A 23,542-nucleotide genomic window follows, 5' to 3' on the forward strand; every position below is an offset into this window, starting at 1 on the left:
CTTGTTTTTTCTTGTGTCCCTCTTCACTCAGGGACTTCACAAAGGTATGGGGTATACTAAATTATCCCATAATTAATATCAAGTTCTATGTTTTCTAACTCTGCCATGAGTTACTCATGAGCCCTACATGTTAAAAAAAAATAGGATTAAAATATAAGGGTTAAGTTCTTTGAGACTGGCCCATTCAAATGAGTGTGGCTCCATGTAGAATAAAAAATTATACTAATAGGCCTTTCCAAATAGGAAAGTTTTTCATCTTGATTTTATTTGGAAGCAAACATTTATCCTTTTCAGAACCACTCTTTGTTCAAACTTTTCTTTTCCTCTCTTTAGGAATGACAACTTCTCCTAGTCTGTCATTTGGAAGGATGTTTTATACCAACAACAGCATTTTTCACCCAGCCACATTTTTCCTTATTGGAATCCCAGGTCTCAAAGAGGTCCATGTCTGGATCTCCCTTCCTTTCTGCTCTGTTTACCTTGTGGCTTTACTGGGCAATGCCACAATTCTGCTCGTCATCAAGATGGAACACATGCTCCGGGAGCCCATGTTCTACTTTCTAGCCATCCTTTCAACAATTGACCTGGCTCTTTCTACAACCTCTGTGCCCCGCATGCTGGGTATCTTCTGGTTTGATGCTTATGAGATTAACTTTGGAGCTTGTGTGGCCCAGATGTTTTTGATCCATGCTTTCACTGGCATGGAGGCTGAGGTACTGGTGGCCATGGCCTTCGACCGTTATGTGGCGATCTGTGCTCCACTCCACTACACGAGCATCTTGACATCCCGTGTGCTGATGGGAATCAGTTTATACATTGTAATTCGTCCAGTCCTACTTACACTTCCCATGATCTATCTGATCTACCGCCTACCCTTCTGTCAGGCTTATATACTATCTCATTCCTACTGTGAGCACATGGGCATTGCCAAATTGTCTTGTGGAAACATTCGTATCAATGCTATCTATGGACTTTTTGTAGTCTCTCTCTTTCTTGTGATCCTGGTCCTTATTAGTATCTCCTATGTTTACATTCTCCGTGCCGTCTTCCACCTCCCATCACAAGATGCACGGCTAAAAGCCCTAAGCACATGTGGCTCCCATGTTGCAGTCCTCTGTGTTTTTTACATCCCCTCAGTCTTCTCTTTCCTCACTCACCGCTTTGGACACAACATACCCCACTATGTTCACATTCTGGTTGCCAACCTCTATTTGGTTTTCCCACCCTCACTTAACCCCATCCTTTATGGTGTGAGGACCAAACAGATAAGAGAGCGAGTGTTCCGTATCTTTATTAAAAAATAAGGACTCAATCTCCTTTGTTTATCAAGCATTTTAATCCAGCAAGGAAAACTAGTCTGTTATTGTCAGAAAGACTTCTCTTTCTAAATTTAGTTCTGCCACATTACATTCCAGGGGATTTGATCTTGGTTCTTATTGATTCTATAATTTGAATAATATTCAGAATATTTCAAGCTCAGGGACCAATTTCTATCGTGGAATCAAGAACTGTTTGCATTAGTCTACTTCGAGTGAGTGTGAATAGCCCAAGCAATGACTTTTCCTATCATTGCCTTTGTTAACGTTGCTATTTTTCCCCAATTTCTAATCTTTCTATTTTTCCTCAGTCTAACAAAAAAACAAGGAAATTTATAACACATATCTTTGTTTCCACAACATGGATCTAAAAACCTTTGTTACAATAATTTATTTAGCTTAAATGTTATGCTCAGTCATACATACAGACATTTAAGTTGAAATGAACTATGACCACCACCACAGTCCCCTTGCAGTTTCTTTCTTATCCTCAAAGACAGGATTGACTACCACATGCTTTTTTGTCATTCCTTGAATCTAAATTTATTGTTTCAAATTCAGTAATTTTTAGGGGGATGAGCTGAAATTGTAATTTTTAATTCATGTAAATGGTAATATACTACATATTATTATTTAAGTGAAACAACTGTCTTGTTTCACTTAATATTCATTTAGAGATCTAGCTATGCCAACACATATTGGAATATGGTTATTTTCTTTTTAAATGTAGCAGAATTTTTCATTTGCATTTTATTTATCCCTTCATCTTTTGATGATATGTATAATAATTCAATTGTTTTTAGTTTGGAATGAATGTTGTAACTTGTAACATCTTTATAAATATTTTTTGTGCATATTTTAAAAATTTCTAAAGGTTTTACACTTAAAACTAGAATTTTCAGATGTTAGGTTATTGATTAAATAGATCATGTTCTTGCTTTCTCATTTGTGTTTCTTTTTAATGTATTTTCTTCCCCCTTTGGCAAATTTTCTGTCTAGCTTCTTAAAAGTCTCATTGCATGAATTATGTGAGTACACAACATATTAACACTTTCCATTAAATATTTATATTTAAAGCTTTATTTTCATAGGGCTAGAGTACATTTTTAAATGAAATAAACACTGATTATATTACCTAGGGCACAGTCTTCTATAGTTTTTACACTTAAGGCTTCTGCCCAGCCTTAGTATACACAAAAAATTCCAATCTCTATTTTATTAGTGGTGTGTGTATGTATGTGTGTGTATCTGTGTTAATTTTCAAATTTAATTCCTATCTAAATGCAATTCGTTTTGAGTAAAATGTGCAGTAAGAAAATTAAACACTTTTCTGATTTTATTTCTAAACTGATTATATAACATAATTTGCTTAATAATTTGACATTTCAGAACTAATTTGTCTCTTTCCTCCTTCAAATTAAATTTCAATATGTAGAAGTCTTCTGTTTATTAATATAGTCTGCTTGTCTGTTTACTCTTCAACCAGTATCACAATGTTTTGATCACTACAGAAATATAATATATTTTAATAACTTTTAGAGCTGATTATCCTTCTATGATTTTTTCACTCTTTTTGTTCTATAAAATAATTTGCAAAAAAAAAAAAAAATTCTGTCACTTTCCCGGAGTTAAAAATGCCCAAATAGAATTTTAAGTTAATTTATTCCTTGATTCATTTACTATCAATTAATTAAGCAATGTATCCAATTCCTTAAACTATTCAGGGAGAATTAATTGTACTCCTCACTTGGAGAAGCACAGATGATGAAATGCTCCCTGGTGATTTTGTGCTGTGACTACTTAGCTAACTAACACTGCTCCCCACAATTCCCTTCCCTGTAAGTTTCCAGTTTAGAGTTGGTTACATAAGAAATATGCACATGCTGTGGGAGCAGATGTAAAACAGCAGCCATTACTTTCTCAATAGTTCAATATTGTTCACAGGCAGTGACAGATAAACACAGTGATACCAGATAAGTCTAATTTCACCTCACTTTCCTTAGCTCCATGTCCATCTCTCCATGGCTACCAGCCCTGATGACCAAAAGTGATGGTGAGTCTGTGACAATACATTTTACTGCAAATATACAGTGCAGCCATGAATAGGAAACCACTTTCTATAAATTACTACACCCATGCCCTTTATAATCCATCCCAGAGGTTGCATGTACCTAGCTTTCTGCAAAGACCAACTCATTCAGACATGCCTAATCTGGTTGGTAAATTTCTTTTCAGATCTTCTCTTTTCTAGTTCCTTCCATTGTTGCATCAAATTACTGAAATAAATTCTTTATTCCTGAATATTCATAGTAGTTCTGCTTCCTTCATTGAACTCTAACTGACATAAATATAGATACCAAAAGTGGTTCCTTGACAACAAGTTCTTAAGAATGAGAATTTGGAATTGGTTCCTTATCTGGTTAGCCTAAAGGACATTAAAGTCCTTGCTGATATTGGTAAAAGGGACTTTGGTGGTGTATGAAACGCAGTGACAAAACTGTTATGAATCTTCTCACCTTTAGACCTCTGTAGCCAGGTGTTTAACGAAGGCAAGGCTTTGAGTGTCCATGTATTTCTGCCAAAGACTTTAATAAGAATAAAGAGATTACGGATTAGGCATTTTGTGATGAATAAACTGGGGAACCTGAATAAGGGAAATAATGAGCTCAGTCTGTTAAATTCCCAATGCAAGGTCCAGGTAAGGAAATGGAAAGCATTTTTGAGTAACCTACAGGAATATTCATCTTCTATCAGGAGATGTATTGAGAAGAATTAGAGTTCTAAAAACTGGAATGATGTTATGTGAGTAGACCCCAATAAAGCAAATCCTGAGTTTTGCCAAACCTCCTTTACGATTAGAAGTAGCTCTTCTCTTGTCTGAGGTTGATAGTCTCCCCTGTCTGAAGAAGCACATCCTGAGTTTTGCCAAATCTCCTTTACAATTAGAAGCAGCTCTTCTATTGTCTGAGGTGGATAATCTCCCCTTGTCTGAAGAAAATGGTACCCTCTTCTAAGGTGGCTGACCTAAAGTCAATTGCTGATCTATTCCGTGAGTGACTCCTACCCTCCTCACTGCTTCTAGACTGATGGTGTCTATTAGAAGTGAAATGTGGCTCATCGATGTAATTAAAATTTCCTAGTAACCACATTACAAAAGTTAAAAAAACCCAATGAAATTAAATATAATATATAATCTTATTTAATATATCCAAAATTTATTTAAACATAACATCAATATAAAAAAATCCATGAAATATTTTATATCATTTAGATTTTCAAAGTCTTCTTAATCCAGTATTTTACACTTAAAACACATCTTATTTTGTACACTAAATTTTCAATTGCTAAAATGAAATGTAGGCTTACAAAAACAAAAGAAAACATACTTAACTAAAATATTTTATATTGCTTCAGATTTTAAACTTAATGAAAATAAATAAATATTGAAATTCGTTTCCTCAGTTGCATTTGCCACATTTCACATGTTCAGTAGACATATATGGCTAGTGTCTACTGTATGAGAAAGCACAATTCTAAACCTATAGCTGGACTCAAATGTCAGCAGGCTCCAGAGAGTAAAATATACTAACTACAAAACTTGCAAGCCTTTGCCGCTTTATGCAGATAGAAACCTGGAGAACACGTGTAAGAGTATTAGATCTAAGTGGAAGAAGTATGACGCTGCATAAGGCAGAATTGTAATATAAGGACATTAAATAGTGATCCTGGACTCAATGTGTTCGAGAGTGGCTCTAACAGCTTGTTTGCTTGGTTGACTGAAACCTGGACTCAGAGATGGCATTCAGTAAACAAAACTGAAATGCCAGAATTTCCTTGAAAAAACTATGAAGGAGACTTTCCAAACACTTCAGGGAGTACAGAACGTTAGAGTGGATTTATTGTGTAATACTTGCTCAATCAGTCCCTATCTCTATCTTCAGAGGACCTAGGAAACAAGTATTTCATCATGGCTGTGATGAACATACTCATGAAGAGAACCAGGAAACCAGGAAAAGATCTGTTTTGGCTATGGTCTGCAGGCCGGGAATGACATCAGGAACTTTTGCTGTCAAGCTGTGTTTCCTGAATTTGATCTTGAGGCAATTCTGAAACTGAGAAGCCATTGAAGTGGAGGCTGTGTCTCCTTGAAGAAGGATCCTGCTAAACAGCCAAATATGTACTGGTTTTCCTCAAAGGGACATGCAATCATTTGTCATCAAGACTGTTGGGGATTAGGGAACGGACAGAGTCTTGGGGGATTCACGGACTCTCGTCCTGAATCAACATTAATATCTGGAGCAGCAAGATGACACTGGTTAATAGTGAGTGTAGGAGCATACAGTTATCACAGAATCAATGGAATTTTGACTTTTGTCCAAGTCACAGTGGGCACATAAGTTTTCTGAAATTATCACAGAGAGCAATAACACATTCATGAATAAATTGTGGGGATTAGTTCTTCCATTAGGAGATTAAAATGTTGGGGCTGGCCCCATGGTGTAGCAGTTAAGTTCGTGTGCTCTGCTTCAGCGGCCTGAGGTTTGCTGGTTCAGATCCCAGGCATGGATCTAGCACTGCTCATCAAGCCTTGCTGTTGTAGGCATCCACATATAAAACAGAAGAAGATGGGCACGGATGTTAGCTCAGGGCCAGTCTTCCTCAGCAAAAAAGAGGATGATTCATGGCAGATGTTAGCTCAGGACTAATATTCCTCAAAAAAAGAAAAATAAAATAAAATGTTTATACGTAAAATATCTCCATTGAACTTGCTTCTTTTAACTACGTGAAAGACAGATTAATCTCGGGTGGTGACTCTGTCATCATAAACTTAATCAAGTGGTGTTTCCAATTGCTGCTGCTTTTTCAGATGTTCTATAGTTTTGGGTCAAATTAACATACTCCTTAACATTTGATATGCTGTTGTTAATTTGACAAAAGCTTTTTGTTCCATCTCGTTAGTACAAGTCATGGAAGTTGTTTGCTCTCAGCTGGCAAGGATAATAATACACTGTTCTGCTTCAAGGCTTTATCAACTTTCCATCTGTTGGTCCTGATGTGGTCCTCAGGGATTTTGATCCTCTGTCATTCCTTAGAAAATCTTTCTGACTGGATCTGGTGAACAAAAAGGAAATTTATCTAGAACTCTATTAAACACTTGCATGTTAGTGCATTGTAAATAAAATCCTTAAAAATTCAGGAGCCTGACACACTGGTGAAATTTCTAGGAGGTGTAATGATCATGATCATATTGAGATAGCCTTTCCAAGGTCAACTACAAGTTACTGGATCTCCACATATTTACCACTAAAAAAGAGACCGAAATACTAGTTGGCCCCTTCTGATTTTGTTGGCAAAACATATTACGTTTCAGTATGGCACACCAATCTATTTTCTAAATAGTTGGAAAAGATGACAATAAGAGAGAAAGCTCTGCAACATTTCTACAATGCCAAGCAAGTTGATCTGCCATTTGCGACATAGGATCCAGCAGATCCAATAGTGCTTGAAGTGTCTATAGCCGAGAGGGAGATTTTGGCTGGCCTAGATAAGTAAATCACAATGCAAATCTTTGTGATTTTGCAAAAAGGATTATACAATCTTCTTCTCCTTTTTCTTTTTTTTTCTCATCTCCTTTTAACAAGAGAGCATCTGGCTTGCTACCTCATCCTTGCAGACTATACACTTGACCATAAGCCAAACTGTTACCACTCAAACTGTGTAGCCCATCATCGTCAGGATGCTCTGCGACTCAGTACACTGTGAAGTTAATTGCAGAACAACTTCACCATGAATTACAAATGTTGTGTATGAGATCAAGCCCAAGGAGGCCTTTAGTCACAAGGAAAGTGGATGAGGAATGGGCAGAGATGTCCAAATTTCCCAGTCCTGACACCTTATCTCCTTTCTCTCATCCTTAGCTCAATTGTATAAGGCATAATTTCTATAATGCATTCTTCATTTTGTACTAGTCATAATGGTTCTACCTTCCTCATTGAATCTTAAAGGAAATAGTTTGTATAAGAATTGAGTATACAATCTAGTGAGGAGATAAAAAAGTAATTTTCACTTTACAATAAATGCTTTTACAAAGATCTGCTTGTGATTCTATCAAGACATATCAGGGAATTATGCCATTTAAATTGGCAGGAGGTTAGAAAAATTCCTGAAGGGAGTTTTAGACATAAAATTGCCATGAAGTATACACGTAATAAATGAGAAAAAGGACCAGTGGATAAATCTTTAGCCCTTTCTTCTCTTTAAATGTACATTTCTGAGATGTAGTTTATACAATGTCTTGGGGATGTTGCTACAAGATCAAACGAGCAGTTGCCTTAAACAACCACAGATTAGAAACTACATCCTCAAAGTGACTTTCCTCCTTCCTTTTATCCCTCCCCTGTCCGTCACTCTTGCTTCCTAGGATTTTATTCCATGGTATTTTGCTGACTAAGGCTTTGTTTTCTGGAGAGTTCATACTGAAACAAATGGAACTATGGTGGCCCTAGTAAAGAAGCACTCGGAATGAGGTTTTGCTTTTAGCTGCAAGGACGCTATTGCTGGTGGTAACCAGGATAGTGATAAACACCAGTCTGCAAAAGCATAATACTTGCTAGAGATTTCCCTGTGGTTAATTGGGAGGAGGTGTAGGTTAAAAATGAAATGTATAGTAGTTGTTACCTCAAGTGAATGCTGATAATGCAAATTATAGAGATTGTGACACGTTCCACTTTATTTAAACTGCATTTGAAGACATTATGAATAACATGATTTTAAAAAGCCAATTAATGGCCAATTCAAGGCATTTTGTGAGAACAAGTGAGTTGCTTTAAAAACATTCATCTCTTGAACCTCAGCACAGCCCAAATAAGGAAGTGTCGTGTTTGCTTTGGAATGAAAGAGTTTAAACATGAAAGAATTTCACATCCAATTATTATTTACCGAAAGAAGCCGAGAAAGTATATGCCAGTCTTGAGGGTGTCATGCAAGTCTGAGGAAATAGAAGGCTGAATACGGGATAATTTCTTAATATTTGGTAACTTATTCTACATAGTATCTGGCAAGTTGAAGCTAAAGTGCCCTGGGATTACAGACTTGAATGTAAGATCTGAAACCATACAACTCCTAGAGGAAAACATAGGCACTCAGCTCTTTGATATCAGTCTTAACAACATTGTTTTGGACTGGTATCCTCAGGCAAGGGCATCAAAAGCACAAATAAACACACGGGATTATATGAAACTAAAAAGCTTTTGCACAGCAAAGGAAACCACCAACAAAACAAAAAGATAACCTAATGAACAGGAAAAGATATTTGCAAATCATACCTCTAGTAAGGGGCTAATATCCAAAATATATAAAGAACTTACACAGCTTAATATCAAAAGACCAAACAACCCAATTAAAAAAATGGGTCGAGGACGTGAATAGACATTTTTCCAAAGAAGATACACAGACGTGCCAATAGGCACATGAAAAGATGCTCAGCATTCCTAATCATCATAGAAACGCAAATCAAAACCACAATGAAGTACCACCTCACACTTGTCAGATTGGTATTATCAAAAAGACAAGAAATAACAGGTGTTGGCATGGATGTGAAGAAGCAGGAACACTTGTACACTGTTGGTGGTAGTGTAAATTGCTGCAGACACTATGGAAAACAGGATGAGAATTCCTCAGAAAAATAAAAATAGAACTACTGTATGATCCAGCATTCCCACTTCTGGGTATTTATCCAAAGAAAACAAAACATGTAATTTAAAGAGATTATTATGCAACCCTATCTTCATTTCAGAATTATTTGCAATAGCCAAGATATAGAGGGAACCTAAGTTTTCATCAATAGATGAATGGATAAAGAAGTCATCATATGTATATATACGTATATACATACAATGGAATATTACTCAACCATAAAAAGAATGAAGTCTTACCATTTGCAACATGGGTAGACCTAGAGCATATTTTGCTAAGTGAAATAAGTCAGACAGAGAAAAACAAATATATTACAAGAAATATAAGTGATTTCAGGGGCTGGCTCCGTGGCAGAGTGGTTAAGTTTGTGCGCTCCACTGCGGCGACCCAGGGTTCGGATCCTGGGCATGGACATGGCACCGCTCGTCAGGCCACATTGAGGCGGCATCCCACATCCCACAACTAGAAGGACCTGCAACTAAGATATACAACTATGTATGGGGGGGTTGGGAAGATAGAGCAGGAAAAAAAAAAAAAAGAAGATTGGCAACAGTTGTTAGCTCAGGTGCCAATCTTTAAAATAAAAAAAGAAATATAAGTGATTACACTTATATGTGGAATCTAAAAAACAAAACAAATGAACAAATAAAACAAATAAAACAAAACAATAAGAGACTCAGATAAAGAAAACAAACTGCTGGGTACCAGATTTGGGCAGGATTGGAAGACAGATGAAATAGATAAAAGAGGTTAAGAGGTACATACTCCTGATTATAAGATATATATAAGTCATTGTGATGTAATGTACAGCATAGGGAATATGGCTAACAATATTGTAATAATTTTATATAGTGACAGATGGTAGCTAGACTTATCATGGTGATCATTTTGTAATGTATATAAATATAGGTAATATATTTATATATGTGCAATTATATATTATAAAATTTATAATTATATAACATATATAAATATAAATTGAACATGTATAAATATATATTAAAATATACAGTTATATATATTTATAATTATATGAATGTATATAGACATATATACACTATGATATACACCTGAAACAAATGGGATATTGTTTGTCAATTATACTTCAATAAAAAAGTAAAAAATAAACAAAGAGTACCAGGATTCAATCGTAATAACCTATTTTAATGGCTCCTGAAAAACTGTTCACATTGATGGCCTTATAAATTAGGTAGAATTGCAGATTTTTCTTGATTTAGTATTTAGAGAAGAGTTAGAAGTCTTAGGGAGGTGGTTATGCCAAAAAAGATTTGTAAGAATTAGAACCACCATATGCGTTTGTTCTTTGTGAAGGCCCGTAGGAGGTTCGGTTCACTAAGGCATTAAGAAATGCTGAGGAGGGCAGTTTTAACGCTGAATACCTATGTGGAATCTCATCTCTAAGGCTGGACTTGACAGTAGAAGATATTGCCATGAAACTGGGATCCATAGCATCAAAGAGGATGATGGGATGATGGGAATCTTGAATGGCAGATGACCAAATGGTACGTTTTGTTATGAGGGGTAAAATCAACATAATTGCAAAAATATTTAGCAAGCCTGGAGTACAAATCATAATGTGTTGATCAAGAGGCATCTGTGATAATGGCTAGAAGATGATGGTATTAGCAGTAGTGAATAAATCTATAGGCAAATACTGTAGTGCTCAACGTATATAATAATGATGTAGATAAGGATTATGATAAATAATTATTATGATGATAATGATAATAATGATTTTGTAGGCGTTTCAAGCAGAAAGGTGATGTCACATGGAAAATAGAAAATCTTGGTCGCTCATGTAGTTCCATTGGACAATGTCCATGGGTCAGAGTCAGCTTCTCTTTGCGGAATGACATTTGCATGTCACCATGACCCTATTTAGTAAGCATTTTTTTTCCAATTTTTCTCTAAAGTACCCTGAAGGTATTTGCCAAAATAAATGTTCACTGGGGAAAGGTAAATACTCAGACTTTCAAGAATTGTTAGATAAATCTTCTGAGATGAAAAATACTAGGTATGCAAAAAGCATAATTCCACAGTGACTCTCCAGTTAGAATAAAGCCCATAAAAGCCAGTTGAAAATTGGTATTTCGGGTAAAATATCCCTCAAAATAGGTGTAATCGTTTTGCACGAGGAATTTTGTGGCGTACACTTTAAAATAGTGAATTTCATTTTATGTGAATTATATCTCAATAAGGCCGTTACTTCAAAAATAATACTTATAGTGTGATTTTATTCAGATAAATTATAGAAAATCGAAACTACCTTATAATGACTGACATGGGAGTGTCAGATGACTGACATGGGAATGAGTTAGAGATGGACAGGAGGGAAGGATTGCAAAGTGACATCAGAATACATTTGTGTGTGATACATCATCTTAATTGTAGTGATGGTTGCCCAGGTGTATAAATATGTTAAAACTTCTCAAAATATACAATTAAAATTTGAAAAAAAAATTGTATGTCCATTATACCTCTTAAAAGCTATCAGAATCTAAAAAATAAAAATTGAGAAAAATGAATTTAAAATAAAGACAATGTCAGAAATACAATAACTGAGATCATTTTATGCCAGCAGAGCTGTATTAAAGGAAATATTAGCAAGAAGTCTTCAGGATAAGAAAAAATGATCCCATATATTAACACAGGTCTGTAAAAAGTGATAAAAGGCATTTTAAGAAGATAAAAAGGGAAATAGGTAAATTAAAATACATACCTAGAAACAATCTTAGCTGTTTGAGAAGGAATGAGCCTACCTAGGCCGCATTCTGTTGCTAAGTCGGGAGTGAGGAAACATTGGGTCTGAGTGGTCTTCTTCAGTTGGATGGGGGACACGACATGCTCTACAAGTGTGCTGTTCCTCCAGTCTTAGGGTCCTAAACCTGCTCACCTAATCTTGCCACTTTTCAGAGTTCTCCTTTGGTTGTCTCCTGTGCCACTGTCAGGATGCTGAGGAGAAAGGAGAAAGGGAAAATTGCTCTAGGCCATCTTGTCTATCCTTGCAGCCTAAATCTTTTATTTGTTTTAAAATAAAATGTTTACCTATAAGTAAGTAATATAACTTTGAAGAAAGCACTCCGTTATATATCTTAGGTTCAAGCTAAATAATTTAATACTTTATTGAATTTGGATTTAGAAAAATAAAGCCTAAGTCAGTGAAAAGTAAATTAAAATAATCAACATATACCTCGTAATGAGACAGTCCCACATTACTGAGTTAACAAGAATGAAATAAACAAGAATCTTCACTGCCTAATTATTTCTCCCACATAAATTCACCTAATAGGATAACAAAGCTCTGTTTAAGATACCCAGTCTCTTGTCATTTCAGATGTTTTATTTAAAATTATTATTTGCCCCTCAAGACCATGTGGGATAGCTAATAGCATAGATTTTAGAATCAGACATTTGGGTTCAAATTCCATCTCTGTTACTTTCTAGACGCACAGCCCTTGGAAATTAGCTAAATTTTTCTATAGCCCAAGTTTTCCATCTGTATAATGGAAATAAGCATGTTATCTATGCCACAGGGCTGTTCTAAAGATTAAAGAAGTTAGCATAAAGAGTACTTTGAACATATACTCCTGGTAGGAAGATCTCACAGGAAAAAAAGGGATTAAGTGTGTATCTTTATGAAAATTCAAATTATAAGCAAAAGAAAATCTGATCTTACTTAACTTACTAAAATATTAAAGGAAATTTTGACTCACATTAAAACAAAGCAGAAACATTGTTCTAAGCTCCATGTCACCAAGAAGTTGATCTGATTCTTTTGTCACCAAGGAATAAATTTCTAGCACTATTTTGGAGTTACCATTCTGACACTCCTCTTTATCCTGAGTCTGGCTCTTGTCATGGTCCTGAGACTTCTATCAGCAGCAGCTCAGGAGTAGATGCTTCTTCATTCACAGAATAAGGGGCACAGGCTTGCCTAATATTTCTTAAAATTAATTCTCATAGAATTTAGTCGCATGCACACAATATCCAAGAAAAAGCCACATTCAAAGATATGTATGTATATGTATACAATTTTAAATTGTCAGAGATTCAATTTTAAGGTTTGTGTGACATAATGGAAATACAAGAGTCAAAAAAAGGATTTAACCTTATGCTCTGTAGTCTGTTCTTTAGCTCTTCAAACTGATCGTGGTTTTTCAAGGCATTGCCTAAGATGTCTTCTCAAGTGTGTAGTAAAGAGGTAGAATTCTTCCACTCGAAATGATTCTATTTGAGTGAGAACGAGAAATATGTATTTATTTGACTGAAAAATGAAGGAAAATGTTTAAGATAAATGAGAACGCTCAGATCAAATGCTATTTAGACTTAGAGGCATGAGGGATTCCTCAATCTAGCTTATATCAAAAGTATATCAGATAGTGTCGTGAGTTAAATTCTATTTTAATTAACCAATGAAAATGTGCCATGTATTGTACTAAGCGCCTGATATTCACTACTCAATTTATTCCTCAAAATGCGCTATGCTGTTGGTACTATTATCATCCCTAATTTTCCATTTGAGGAAACTGAGACGCAGAGATGATTAGTAAATCACTCAAGGTGACCTAGATACTACATGGGAGATCCAGTATGAGAACTGATTCAGACCAATTTCAGAATTATGTATATTTTTTATTTTATTTACCGAGGAAGATATGTGCTAAGATAACATCTGAGTGAAACTTCCTCTATCCTGCATGTGGGTCGCTGCCACAGCCTTGCTGCCCACAAGCGGTGTAGGTCCACACCTAGGAACCAAACCTGGCCACCAAAGCGGAGTGTGCCGAACTTAACCACTAGGCCACAGGGCCGGCCCCCAAGATTAGATATTTTTATCACTTACCTGTATGGCCTCTGTGACACAGATAAGGAAAACTGTCAAGGAGGAAGAGTGAGAGGAACAATGAGGGACAAAGGATGGTGAGATCAAAGGCTCACAGATCTGAATCCCTAGATCTAAGTGTTCAGTGAACCCAAAACACACGGTCAGTGAACGGGGACAGTGAGAGTTAAGGCTGAATATGGAGTCTCCTATGCCAGGTTGTTATGTTTGAGCTTAGAATATGGATTAAATATTATTGTATCTGGAAACAATAACCCAAAGAATTTGGCTGCAAGATAGAACTTTGGAGGAGATGAAATGTATCTATCTTTATGCCATATATAAATGATTATATCTGTGTGGTTTTATCCCATATGTGGGATTTCCTCTAGAGAAATCCCTATCCACATCACTTTTCTGGGGCTTCTGGTTTTGTTTTGTTTTTTTATACGTGGGATGCCTATCACAGCATGGCTTTTGCGAAACGGTGCCACGTCCGTACCCGGGATCCGAACCAGGGAACCCTGGGCCTCTGAGAAGCAGAGCGTGCAAACTTAACCTCTGCGCCACCAGGCTGGCCCCCTCTGGGACTTCTGTTTTTCTGAATCATAGTTTATCAGTTTTGTCAGGAACCTCAGAGGATTCAATCTCAGGGCACCATTATGGTAGAAAACTGAATTAACTCAGTTTCTCCAGTGGCATAAGCAGCTGGAGCCTTAACATAAAACCACTTTCCATAGACTCTACAAGAAAAGGGACGTGGAGCTTTAATGCTTGACTTTCTCCTCAAGTCTCTATTCTTGTGGAAGAATGAAGAAGCATCATAGGTGAATTTTTTTTTGATTTAGGTCTGTATTGCAGTCAAAAGGAAGAGAGAGAATCAAAGGTGGCTGAGAACTGCTGGACCTGATGAGATATACATCATGTGGTCCAATTTCTGAATCTCACAGCGGGAAAAAGCCTGCAACTTTCACATGGAGGCTGGGTATCCTTGAAAATATCTAGAAGATCCAAGGCATTTAAAATGTTTCTACAAAATGATTGTTGTAGTCAGTTGATAAAGTATAATTTCTGCTTCTGCCATGGGTTATAGGGGATGAAATGGCCTTTGGAAGCATGATGAAAGTGTGAGGTGAGCAGCGGCATATTACTGAGAGCTTATTTCCAGGATGAACCCAAAGTATGCATCCGGGGGTCTAGAAGGCTTCTTCTTAGCCAACATCCCGCTACAGCCAGGTAGCAGCCATTACCTGGATGTTTCAGCTTTTAAAAAACAGAAATAAGGGAGGCATTGCAAAATACAACTCTTCCTTCTTTTTCTTTGTCTCTTTCTTCTAATCTCACACTGGTTATACCATTTATTTTCTTTTTTTACCTTGATACATTTTCCCCAGAAATATGGAGCTATGTAAGGATAAACACGGGAGTCTGTGCTACTTTATTCTGAGCTTGATCCACTCTGCGTCGAGTTGGAGACCCAGGAAAGACCTTTTATTTTGACATTTGAGTTTATGAGAGCCTGATTGCTTATTCATCGTTTTGAAGGCATTGACAAAGCATCCTTCCCTATTTCCTTTAGACAATTACAGAAAAGAATTCCCTCTCCAATTAGATTTTGTATTCCATAGATCTTTGTGTTACTCAGAAATGCCTTCCCCAGGTCTATAACCACCTGAGGCTTTCTAGGTTGTCCTCTAACCACATCTACAGTGACTTAGGCAGAAGGAGTGAACCCAGTACATCTTAGTTCTGTAGCAATGGTAAAATTAGGAGGATTTCTCAGAGGTATGAATGTGGAGTGGAGAGAGAATGAAGAAGCTTTCACATACCACTAAAACCATCACCACCATAATATTAAATGAGCCACTATGAAATGGGATGGTCTTGGGAAAATAGAGACATCAATGAAAATCTACCAAAAGTTTATTATTATCTTTCTCTCTGGGTTCTCTCAAGCACACAAATATATGACCCAGCCTGTGTGTCCTCCTGGGCAGTCATCCCAGAGTGTCTGTGCTTTTGTTTGTGATAATGTATACCTCTGATATTGTCTTTCTGTCTTATTCACAGGATATTAGGCTTGATCTTGGTATTTTCTCTATGTCAATAAATGATGACCAAATCATTAGAGACTTCCTGCATTTTCTAATCATGGAAGTGTGTTATATATTTGTGCCTGTGAATTTGTGTTCTCACCTGTCTCTGTTTGGATTTATATCTGCATTTCCATATGTGTATCCTTGATTTTTCACGTTTCCCTCTTCAGATAGGGACTTCACAAAAGGTATGGTGCATATTAAATTATTCCATGATGAATATAAAGTTCTATGTCTTATAATTCTGCCATGATCTTGCTGATGAGGCCTATATGTTAAAAATAATTAGGATTAAACTTGTGTAAGGATTAAGATCTTTGAGACTAGACTGTTCAAATGAGAATAGTTTGATTTAGAATAAAGAATTACATTAATATGCCCTTCCAAATTGCAATTATTTTCATTTTCACTATATATTGAAGCACCAAGCTTATCATTTTAAGGACCACTTTTTGTTCAAAGCTTCTTTTTTCTCCTTCTAGGAATGACCACTTCTCCTAATCTGTCATTTGGAAGGATATTTTATTCCAACAGCAGCATTTTTCACCCAGCCACATTTTTCCTCATTGGAATCCCAGGTCTCGAAGAGGTCCATGTCTGGATCTCCCTTCCTTTCTGCTCTGTTTACCTTGTGGCTTTACTGGGCAATGCCACAATTCTGCTCGTCATCAAGATGGAACACATGCTCCGGGAGCCCATGTTCTACTTTCTAGCCATCCTTTCAACAATTGACCTGGCCCTTTCTACAACCTCAGTGCCCCGCATGCTGGGTATCTTCTGGTTTGATGCTCATGAGATTAACTTTGGAGCTTGTGTGGCCCAGATGTTTTTGATCCATGCCTTCACTGGCATGGAGGCTGTGGTCCTGGTGGCCATGGCCTTTGACCGTTATGTGGCGATCTGTGCTCCACTCCACTACACGAGCATCTTGACATCCCGTGTGCTGATGGGAATCAGTTTATACATTGTAATTTTCCCAGTCTTTCTTACACTTCCCATGATCTATCTCATCTACCGTCTACCCTTTTGTCAGGCTCATATAATAGCTCATTCCTACTGTGAGCACATGGGCATTGCAAAATTGTCCTGTGGAAACATCCGTATCAATGCTATCTATGGGCTCTTTGTAGTTTCTGTCTTTCTTCTGATCCTAGTCCTTATTGGCATCTCCTACGTTTACATTCTCCGTGCCGTCTTCCACCTCCCATCACAAGATGCACGGCTAAAAGCCCTAAGCACATGTGGTTCTCATATTGGGGTCATCTGTGTTTTTTATATCCCCTCAGTCTTCTCTTTCCTCGCTCACCGATTTGGACACAACATACCCCACTATGTTCACATTCTTGTTGCCAACCTCTATTTGGTTATCCCACCCTCACTTAACCCCATAATTTATGGTGTGAGGACCAAACAGATTCGAGAACGAGTGCTCTGTGCCTTAACTAAAAAATAGTGATTTCAACCTCCTTTGTTTACCAAGTATTTTGATGCTGCAAGAAAATCTAGTGTGTTATTGCCTGAAAGACTTTTTCTGTCTAAATTTTATTTCTGCCAAATTGCATTCCAGAGGATTTGATGTTGTTTCCTTATTGATTCTATAATTTGAATAATATTCACAATATTTCAAGTTCAAAGACAAATTCCTGTTATGGAAGCAAGAACTGTTTGTACTAGTAAATTTGGAGTGAGAGTCAGTAGTTCAAGCAATGACCTTTCTTATCATTACATTTGCTAACACTGCTTTTTTCCCCCCAATTTTTAAGTTCTATTATTTTCTCCCAGTTAACAAAAGACAAGGAAACATATAACAAATACTTCTGTTCTCATAACATGGAATTAAAGAACATTATAACTTTGATTTATTTATCTTAAATGTTTTTCTTGCCTTGAGCTGACATCTATTGCCTTTCTTTCCCACCACCCCCTTTTTTTCCCTTTAGGAGGATTAACGCTGAGCTAACATCTGTGCCAATCTTCCTCAGTTTTGTATTCGGGTTGCCACCACAGCATGGCAGATGAGTGATATATGTCCACACCTGGAATCCAAACCTGAGAACCCGGCCTGCCAAAGCAGAACGTGTCAATCTTAAGCACTGTATCATGGCACTGGCCTTTTAAATGTTATTCTTAGTCAAACACATGAGACATTTAAGTTGAAATGACCCATGACTGCAACTGCAGTTCAGTTGCAGTTTTTTTCTTATCCTCAGAGACAGGAATGACTATCACATTTTTTTTTTCTCTTTCTTAGAGTCTAAATTTATCATTTCAAATTCAATAGTTTTGTGGGGGGCTTGAAATTGTAATTTTTAATTCATGTAAATAGTAATGCACTGTGTATCATTTCACAGAAAATTATTTCACTTAATAGTAAATTTAGAGATCTGTCTATGCTGATGCGAATGGGATACAGTTATTTCCTTTTAAAATGTAGCAGAATTTTTCATTCCCATTTTATATATCCCTACATCTTTGATGATATATAAAATTGTTTAGTTATTTTTAATTTAGTATCCATCTTATGACATTTTTATGAACAGTTTTTGTGCATATTAGAAAAATTTCTAACGTTTCTACCCTTAAAGACAGAATTGTTGGCACTGGCCCCATGGCTGAGCAGTTAAGTTTGTGCGCTCTGCTTCAGTGGCCCAGGGTTTCACCGGTTTGTATCCTGGGCGCAGACATGGCACTGCTCATCAGGCCATGCTGAGGCGGCGTCCCACATACCACAACCAGAGGCACTCACAACTAGAATATACAACTATGTACTGGGGGCCTTTGGGGAGAAGAAGAAGAAGAAGAAAAAACAAAAAGAAGATTGGCAACAGATGTTAGCTGAGGTGTCACTCTTTAAAAAAAAGTAGAATTGTTAGATTGTAGGTTACTCATTAAATAAACCGTGTTCTTACTTTCTTGTATTATGTTTCTTATTTACTGGAATTTCCTTCCCCCCCCCGCAAATTTTCTGCCTTGCTTCTTAAAAGTCTTGTTCCATAAATCCTTTAAGCTCACAACATATTAACACTTTCCCGTAAAGTCTTTATATTTAAAGCTTATTTTCATATGGTAGAATAAATTTTTAAATGAAATCACACTGATTTTATTACCTATGACACATTCTATCCCTTTCATGCTTATGACTTCTGCATAGCTTTGTTATACATCAACATCTGTTTTATTGGTGTGTGTGTCTGTGTGTATGTGTGAATTCATTTTTACATTTAATTCTAATCTATATGCACTTCATATTGGTGTAAAATGAAAATTAGGAAAATTACATATTTTTCTGTTACCGTTTCTAATTTCTTTTTAGAGTATATTTTGTTTAATAATTTGTCACTTGGGAATTGATTTGATTTGATTCCTTCTCAAATTAAATTTCAATATGTACACATCTGCTTTTTATCAATGTATCTGCTTGTCTGTTTATTCTTCAACCAGTATCACAATGTTTTGATCACTACAGAATTATAATATATTTTATTAACTTTTAGACCTGATTATCCTTCTATAATTTTCTTACTCTTTTTGTTCTATAAAATAATTTGAAAAAAAATGCTGTCACTTTGCCAGAGTTAAAAATACCCAGATGGAATTTTGAGTTAATTTTTTCTTTGATTCATTTACTATCAATTAATAAACAGTGTCTCCAATTCCTTAAACTATTCAGGGAAAATTAGCTGTGCTCCTCACTTGGAGAAGCACAGGTGATGAAATGCTCCCTGGTGATTTTGTGCTGTGACTACTGAGCTAACTAACACCGTTCTCCACAATTCCCTGCCCTGTAAGTTTCCAGTTTAGAGTTGGTCACATGAGAAATATGCTTATGCTCTGGGAGCAGATGTAAAACAGCAGCCCTTATTTTCTGCAGTTTAACGTTGTTCACAGGCAGTGACAGATAAACACGATGACACCAGAGGATTCTAATTTCTCCTCACTTTCCTTAGCTCCATGTCTGCTTCTCCATGGATACCAGCCCTGGTGACAAAAAATGATGATATTTTACTGCAAATACACAGAGGCAATAGCCATGAATAGCAAACCACCTTCCATAAATTACTAACCTATGCCCTTTATAATCCAAAGGTTGCATGTACCTAGCTTTCTGCAAACACCAACTCATTCATACATGCCTAATCTGGCTGGTAAATCTGTTTTCAGATCTTTTCTTTTCTAGCTCCTTCCATAGTTGTATCTAACTCCTGAAATAAATTCTTTATTCCTTAATACTCATAGTAGCTCTGTTCCTTCATTGAACTCAAACTGACATAAATATAGATACTAAAAGTGATTCCTTGACAATCATTTCTTAAGAATGAGAGTTTGGAAGTGGTTCCTTATCTGATTAGCTTTAAGGATATTAAGACACTTGCTTCTATTGGTAAAGGGGACATTAGTGGTCTATGGAATGCAGTGACAAAACTATTATGTGCATTATCACCTTTAGACCTCTGTAGCCAGGTGCTTAAAGAAGGCAAGGTTTTGCGTGTCCAAGTATTTCTGCCAAAGATTTTAGCAAGAATAAAAAAGATTATGGATTTGTCTTTTTGTGATGAATAAGCTGGGGAACCTGAATAAAGGCAATAATGAAGTCAGTGTGTTAAATTCCCAGTGCAAGGTCCAGGTAAGGAAATGGAAAGCATTTTTGACTAACCTACAGGAATATTCATCTTCTATCAGGCTATCTACTGAGAAGAATTAGAATTCTAAAAATTGGAATGGTGTTATGTGAGTAGATCCCCATAAAGCAAATCCTGAGTTTTGCCAAAACTCCTTTACGATTAGACGTAGCTCTTCTCTTGTCTGAGGCTGACAGTCTCCCCTGTCTGAAGAAAATGCAGTACCTTCTCCTAAGGGGGCTGACCTGAAATGGATTGCTGATCTATCCCATGAATGACTCCTACCCTCCTCATTGCTTCTAGATTGACGGTGTCCATTAGAAGTGAAATGTGGGTCACCTACATAATTAAATGTTTCTAGTAACCACACTATACAGGCTAAAATATAACAATGAAATTGAAGAGAATATTTAATCTTACTTAACCTATCCACAAATTATTTAAATATAAAATCAATATAAAATATCAGTGAAATATTTTAAATCCTTTAAATCGTCAAAATGTCTTCTTAATTCAGTATTTTATGCTTAAAACACATCTTATTTTGTACACTAAATTTTCAATGTCTGAAATGAAATGGAGTCTTATAAGATCAAAACAAAACATTGTATTCATCTGACAAATATTTTATATTGATCTAGATTTTAAACTTAAATTAATTAAAATAAATAAATATTAAAATTTGGTCTTTCAATTGCATTTGCCACCTTTCACATGTTCAATAGTCATATATGGCTAATGTCAACTGTATGAGAAAGCACAATTCTAGATCTATGAATGGACTTGAATGTCAACAGGTTCTAGAGAGTAAAATAATCTAACCAAACGAGTTGCAAGGGAGCTGGCCCCATGGCATAGTGTTTAGGTTTGACTTTCTCCACTTTGGTGGCCTGAGCTTGCAGGTTTGGATCCTGGGGGCAGACCTACACTGCTCGTCAGCCATGCTGTGGTGGTGACCCACATATAAAGTAGAGGTAGACTGGCAAGGATGTTAGCTCTGAGCTAATCTTCCTCAGCAAAAAGAAAAAAAAAAAGAACTGCAAGCATTTGCCACACTAAGCAGATAGAAATCTGGAGAACACATGTAAGAGTATTGGATCTGAGAAGAAATGTGACTTCGCATGAAGCTGAATTGTAATATGAGGACATTAAATAGAGATTCTGGACTCAATGTGTTTGAGAGTGTCTCTAACAATTTGTTTTGTTGGTTGACTGAAAGGGGGACTCAAAGATGTCTTTCAGAAAATGAAACTGGAAGGCAATAATTTCCTTAAAAACCATGTAAAGGGGAATTTCCAAAGATTTCAGGGAGCACAGAATGTTACAGTGGATTTATCAAGTAATACCTGTTCAACTAGCCCCTAACTCTATCCTCAGAGGAACTAGAAAATACTGTCTTCACAATGGCTATGATAAATATATTCATGAGGAGAACCCAGAAACCAGGAAAAGATCTGTTTTGGCTATTCTCTGCAGGCTGGGAATGGCATCCAGAACTTTTGCTGTTGAATTGTGCTTCCTGAATTTGATCTTGAGACATTTCTGAAACCTAGAGCCATTTGAAGTGGAGGCTGTATCTCCTTGAAGAAAGGTCCTGCTAAACAGCCAAATACATACTTGTCTTCTTGAAAGGGACATTCAATCATTTGTCATCAAGACTGTGCATTGGGATGGGGAATAGCTAGAGTCTTGGGGGATTAATGGACACTGGTCCTGAACCTACATTAATATCTGGAGAAGCAAAATCCCACTGTGGTTCACTAGTCAGTGTGGGAGCATATGAAGATCACGGAATCAATGGAGTTTTGACTTGTGTCCATCACATGGTGGGTCCATAGGGTCTCTCAACTTATCACAGATAGCAATATCACATTCATGAATAAATTGCAGGGATTAGTTCTTCCATTAAGAAATTAAAATGTTTATTCCTATAATATCTCCATTGAACTTGCCTCTTTTAACTATGTGAAAGACAAATTCACCTTGAGTGGTGACTGTATCATCAGAAACTTAATCAAGTGGTGTTTCCAATTGCTGCTGCTTTTTCAGGTGTTCTTTACTCCTTGATAAAATCAACATATTTCCTAATATTTGGTACGCAGCTATTGATTTGACAAATTCTATTTATTCCATCTTGTTAGTAAAGACCATAAAAAATGGTTTGCCTTCAGCTGGCAAGGATAGTTATAAACTGTTCTGCTTCACAGCTTTATCAGCTTTCCGTTCATTGATCCTAATGTGGTCCTCAGATTTTTGATCCTTCGTCATTCCTTAGAACATCTTGCTGACTGGATATGGTGAACAAGAAGGAATAATTTATCTGGATATTTGACTCAACACTTGCATGTTAGCAGGTTGTAAATAAGTCACTTAAAAATTGAGACGCCTGAGATATTGGAGAAAATCCAGGAAGTTCAATGATTTTGACATATTGAGATATCCTTTCCAAAGTCAGGAACAAGTTGCTGGATCTGGCCTCACTTATCAGGAAAAAAGAGACACAAAATCCGGTTGGCCGTTTTTGATTCTGTAGGCAAAATATATCACATTGCAATATACTACACCAACCCATTTTCTAAATAATTGGAAAATTTGCCCATTTTGAGTAATTAGAAAGGACACCAATACAAGAGAAGGATCCACAGCTTTTTTACAATGCCGAGTAATTTGATCTGCCATTTGCAATATATTATTGAGTGGATCCAATAGTGCTTGAAATACCTATAGCAGATAGATTTTGGCTGGCCTAGATAGGTAAAGCACAATGCATTTTTTTGTGATTTTGGAACAAAAATTATGTAATCCTCTTCTCTTTTTTATTTTCTAGTCACATTTTGACAAAAGAACTTCTGGCTTGTAGTAGACTGAATGCTTGGCCAAAAGCCAGAATGTTACCATGCAAACCGTGTTATCCATCATCGTCAGGATACTGTCTGACATCCCACTGTAAAATTAATCAAGGGTTGTATATGA

The 23,542-nt window shown here is 36.4% G+C and overlaps 2 protein-coding genes across 2 annotated transcripts; both read left to right on the plus strand.

Annotated features, from left to right (window-relative positions):
• The first annotated feature begins 368 nt into the window (after positions 1 to 368).
• LOC106830351 (olfactory receptor 52J3-like) lies at positions 369 to 1,304 on the plus strand. Its single transcript, XM_070491544.1, has one exon. It carries the CDS (start codon positions 369 to 371, stop codon positions 1,302 to 1,304), a length of 936 nt encoding a protein of 311 aa, XP_070347645.1.
• Positions 1,305 to 15,023: 13,719 nt separating this feature from the next.
• LOC106830105 (olfactory receptor 52J3-like) lies at positions 15,024 to 17,403 on the plus strand. The gene is made up of 2 exons (XM_014839540.3): positions 15,024 to 15,090; positions 16,433 to 17,403. The coding sequence occupies exons 1-2, from the start codon at positions 15,024 to 15,026 to the stop codon at positions 17,401 to 17,403; spliced, it is 1,038 nt and encodes a 345-aa protein (XP_014695026.3).
• The last annotated feature ends 6,139 nt before the right edge of the window (positions 17,404 to 23,542 follow it).

This window comes from Equus asinus, chromosome 20 (genome assembly GCF_041296235.1).
Source record: "Equus asinus isolate D_3611 breed Donkey chromosome 20, EquAss-T2T_v2, whole genome shotgun sequence".
In the NCBI taxonomy this organism is placed as follows: domain Eukaryota; kingdom Metazoa; phylum Chordata; class Mammalia; order Perissodactyla; family Equidae; genus Equus; species Equus asinus.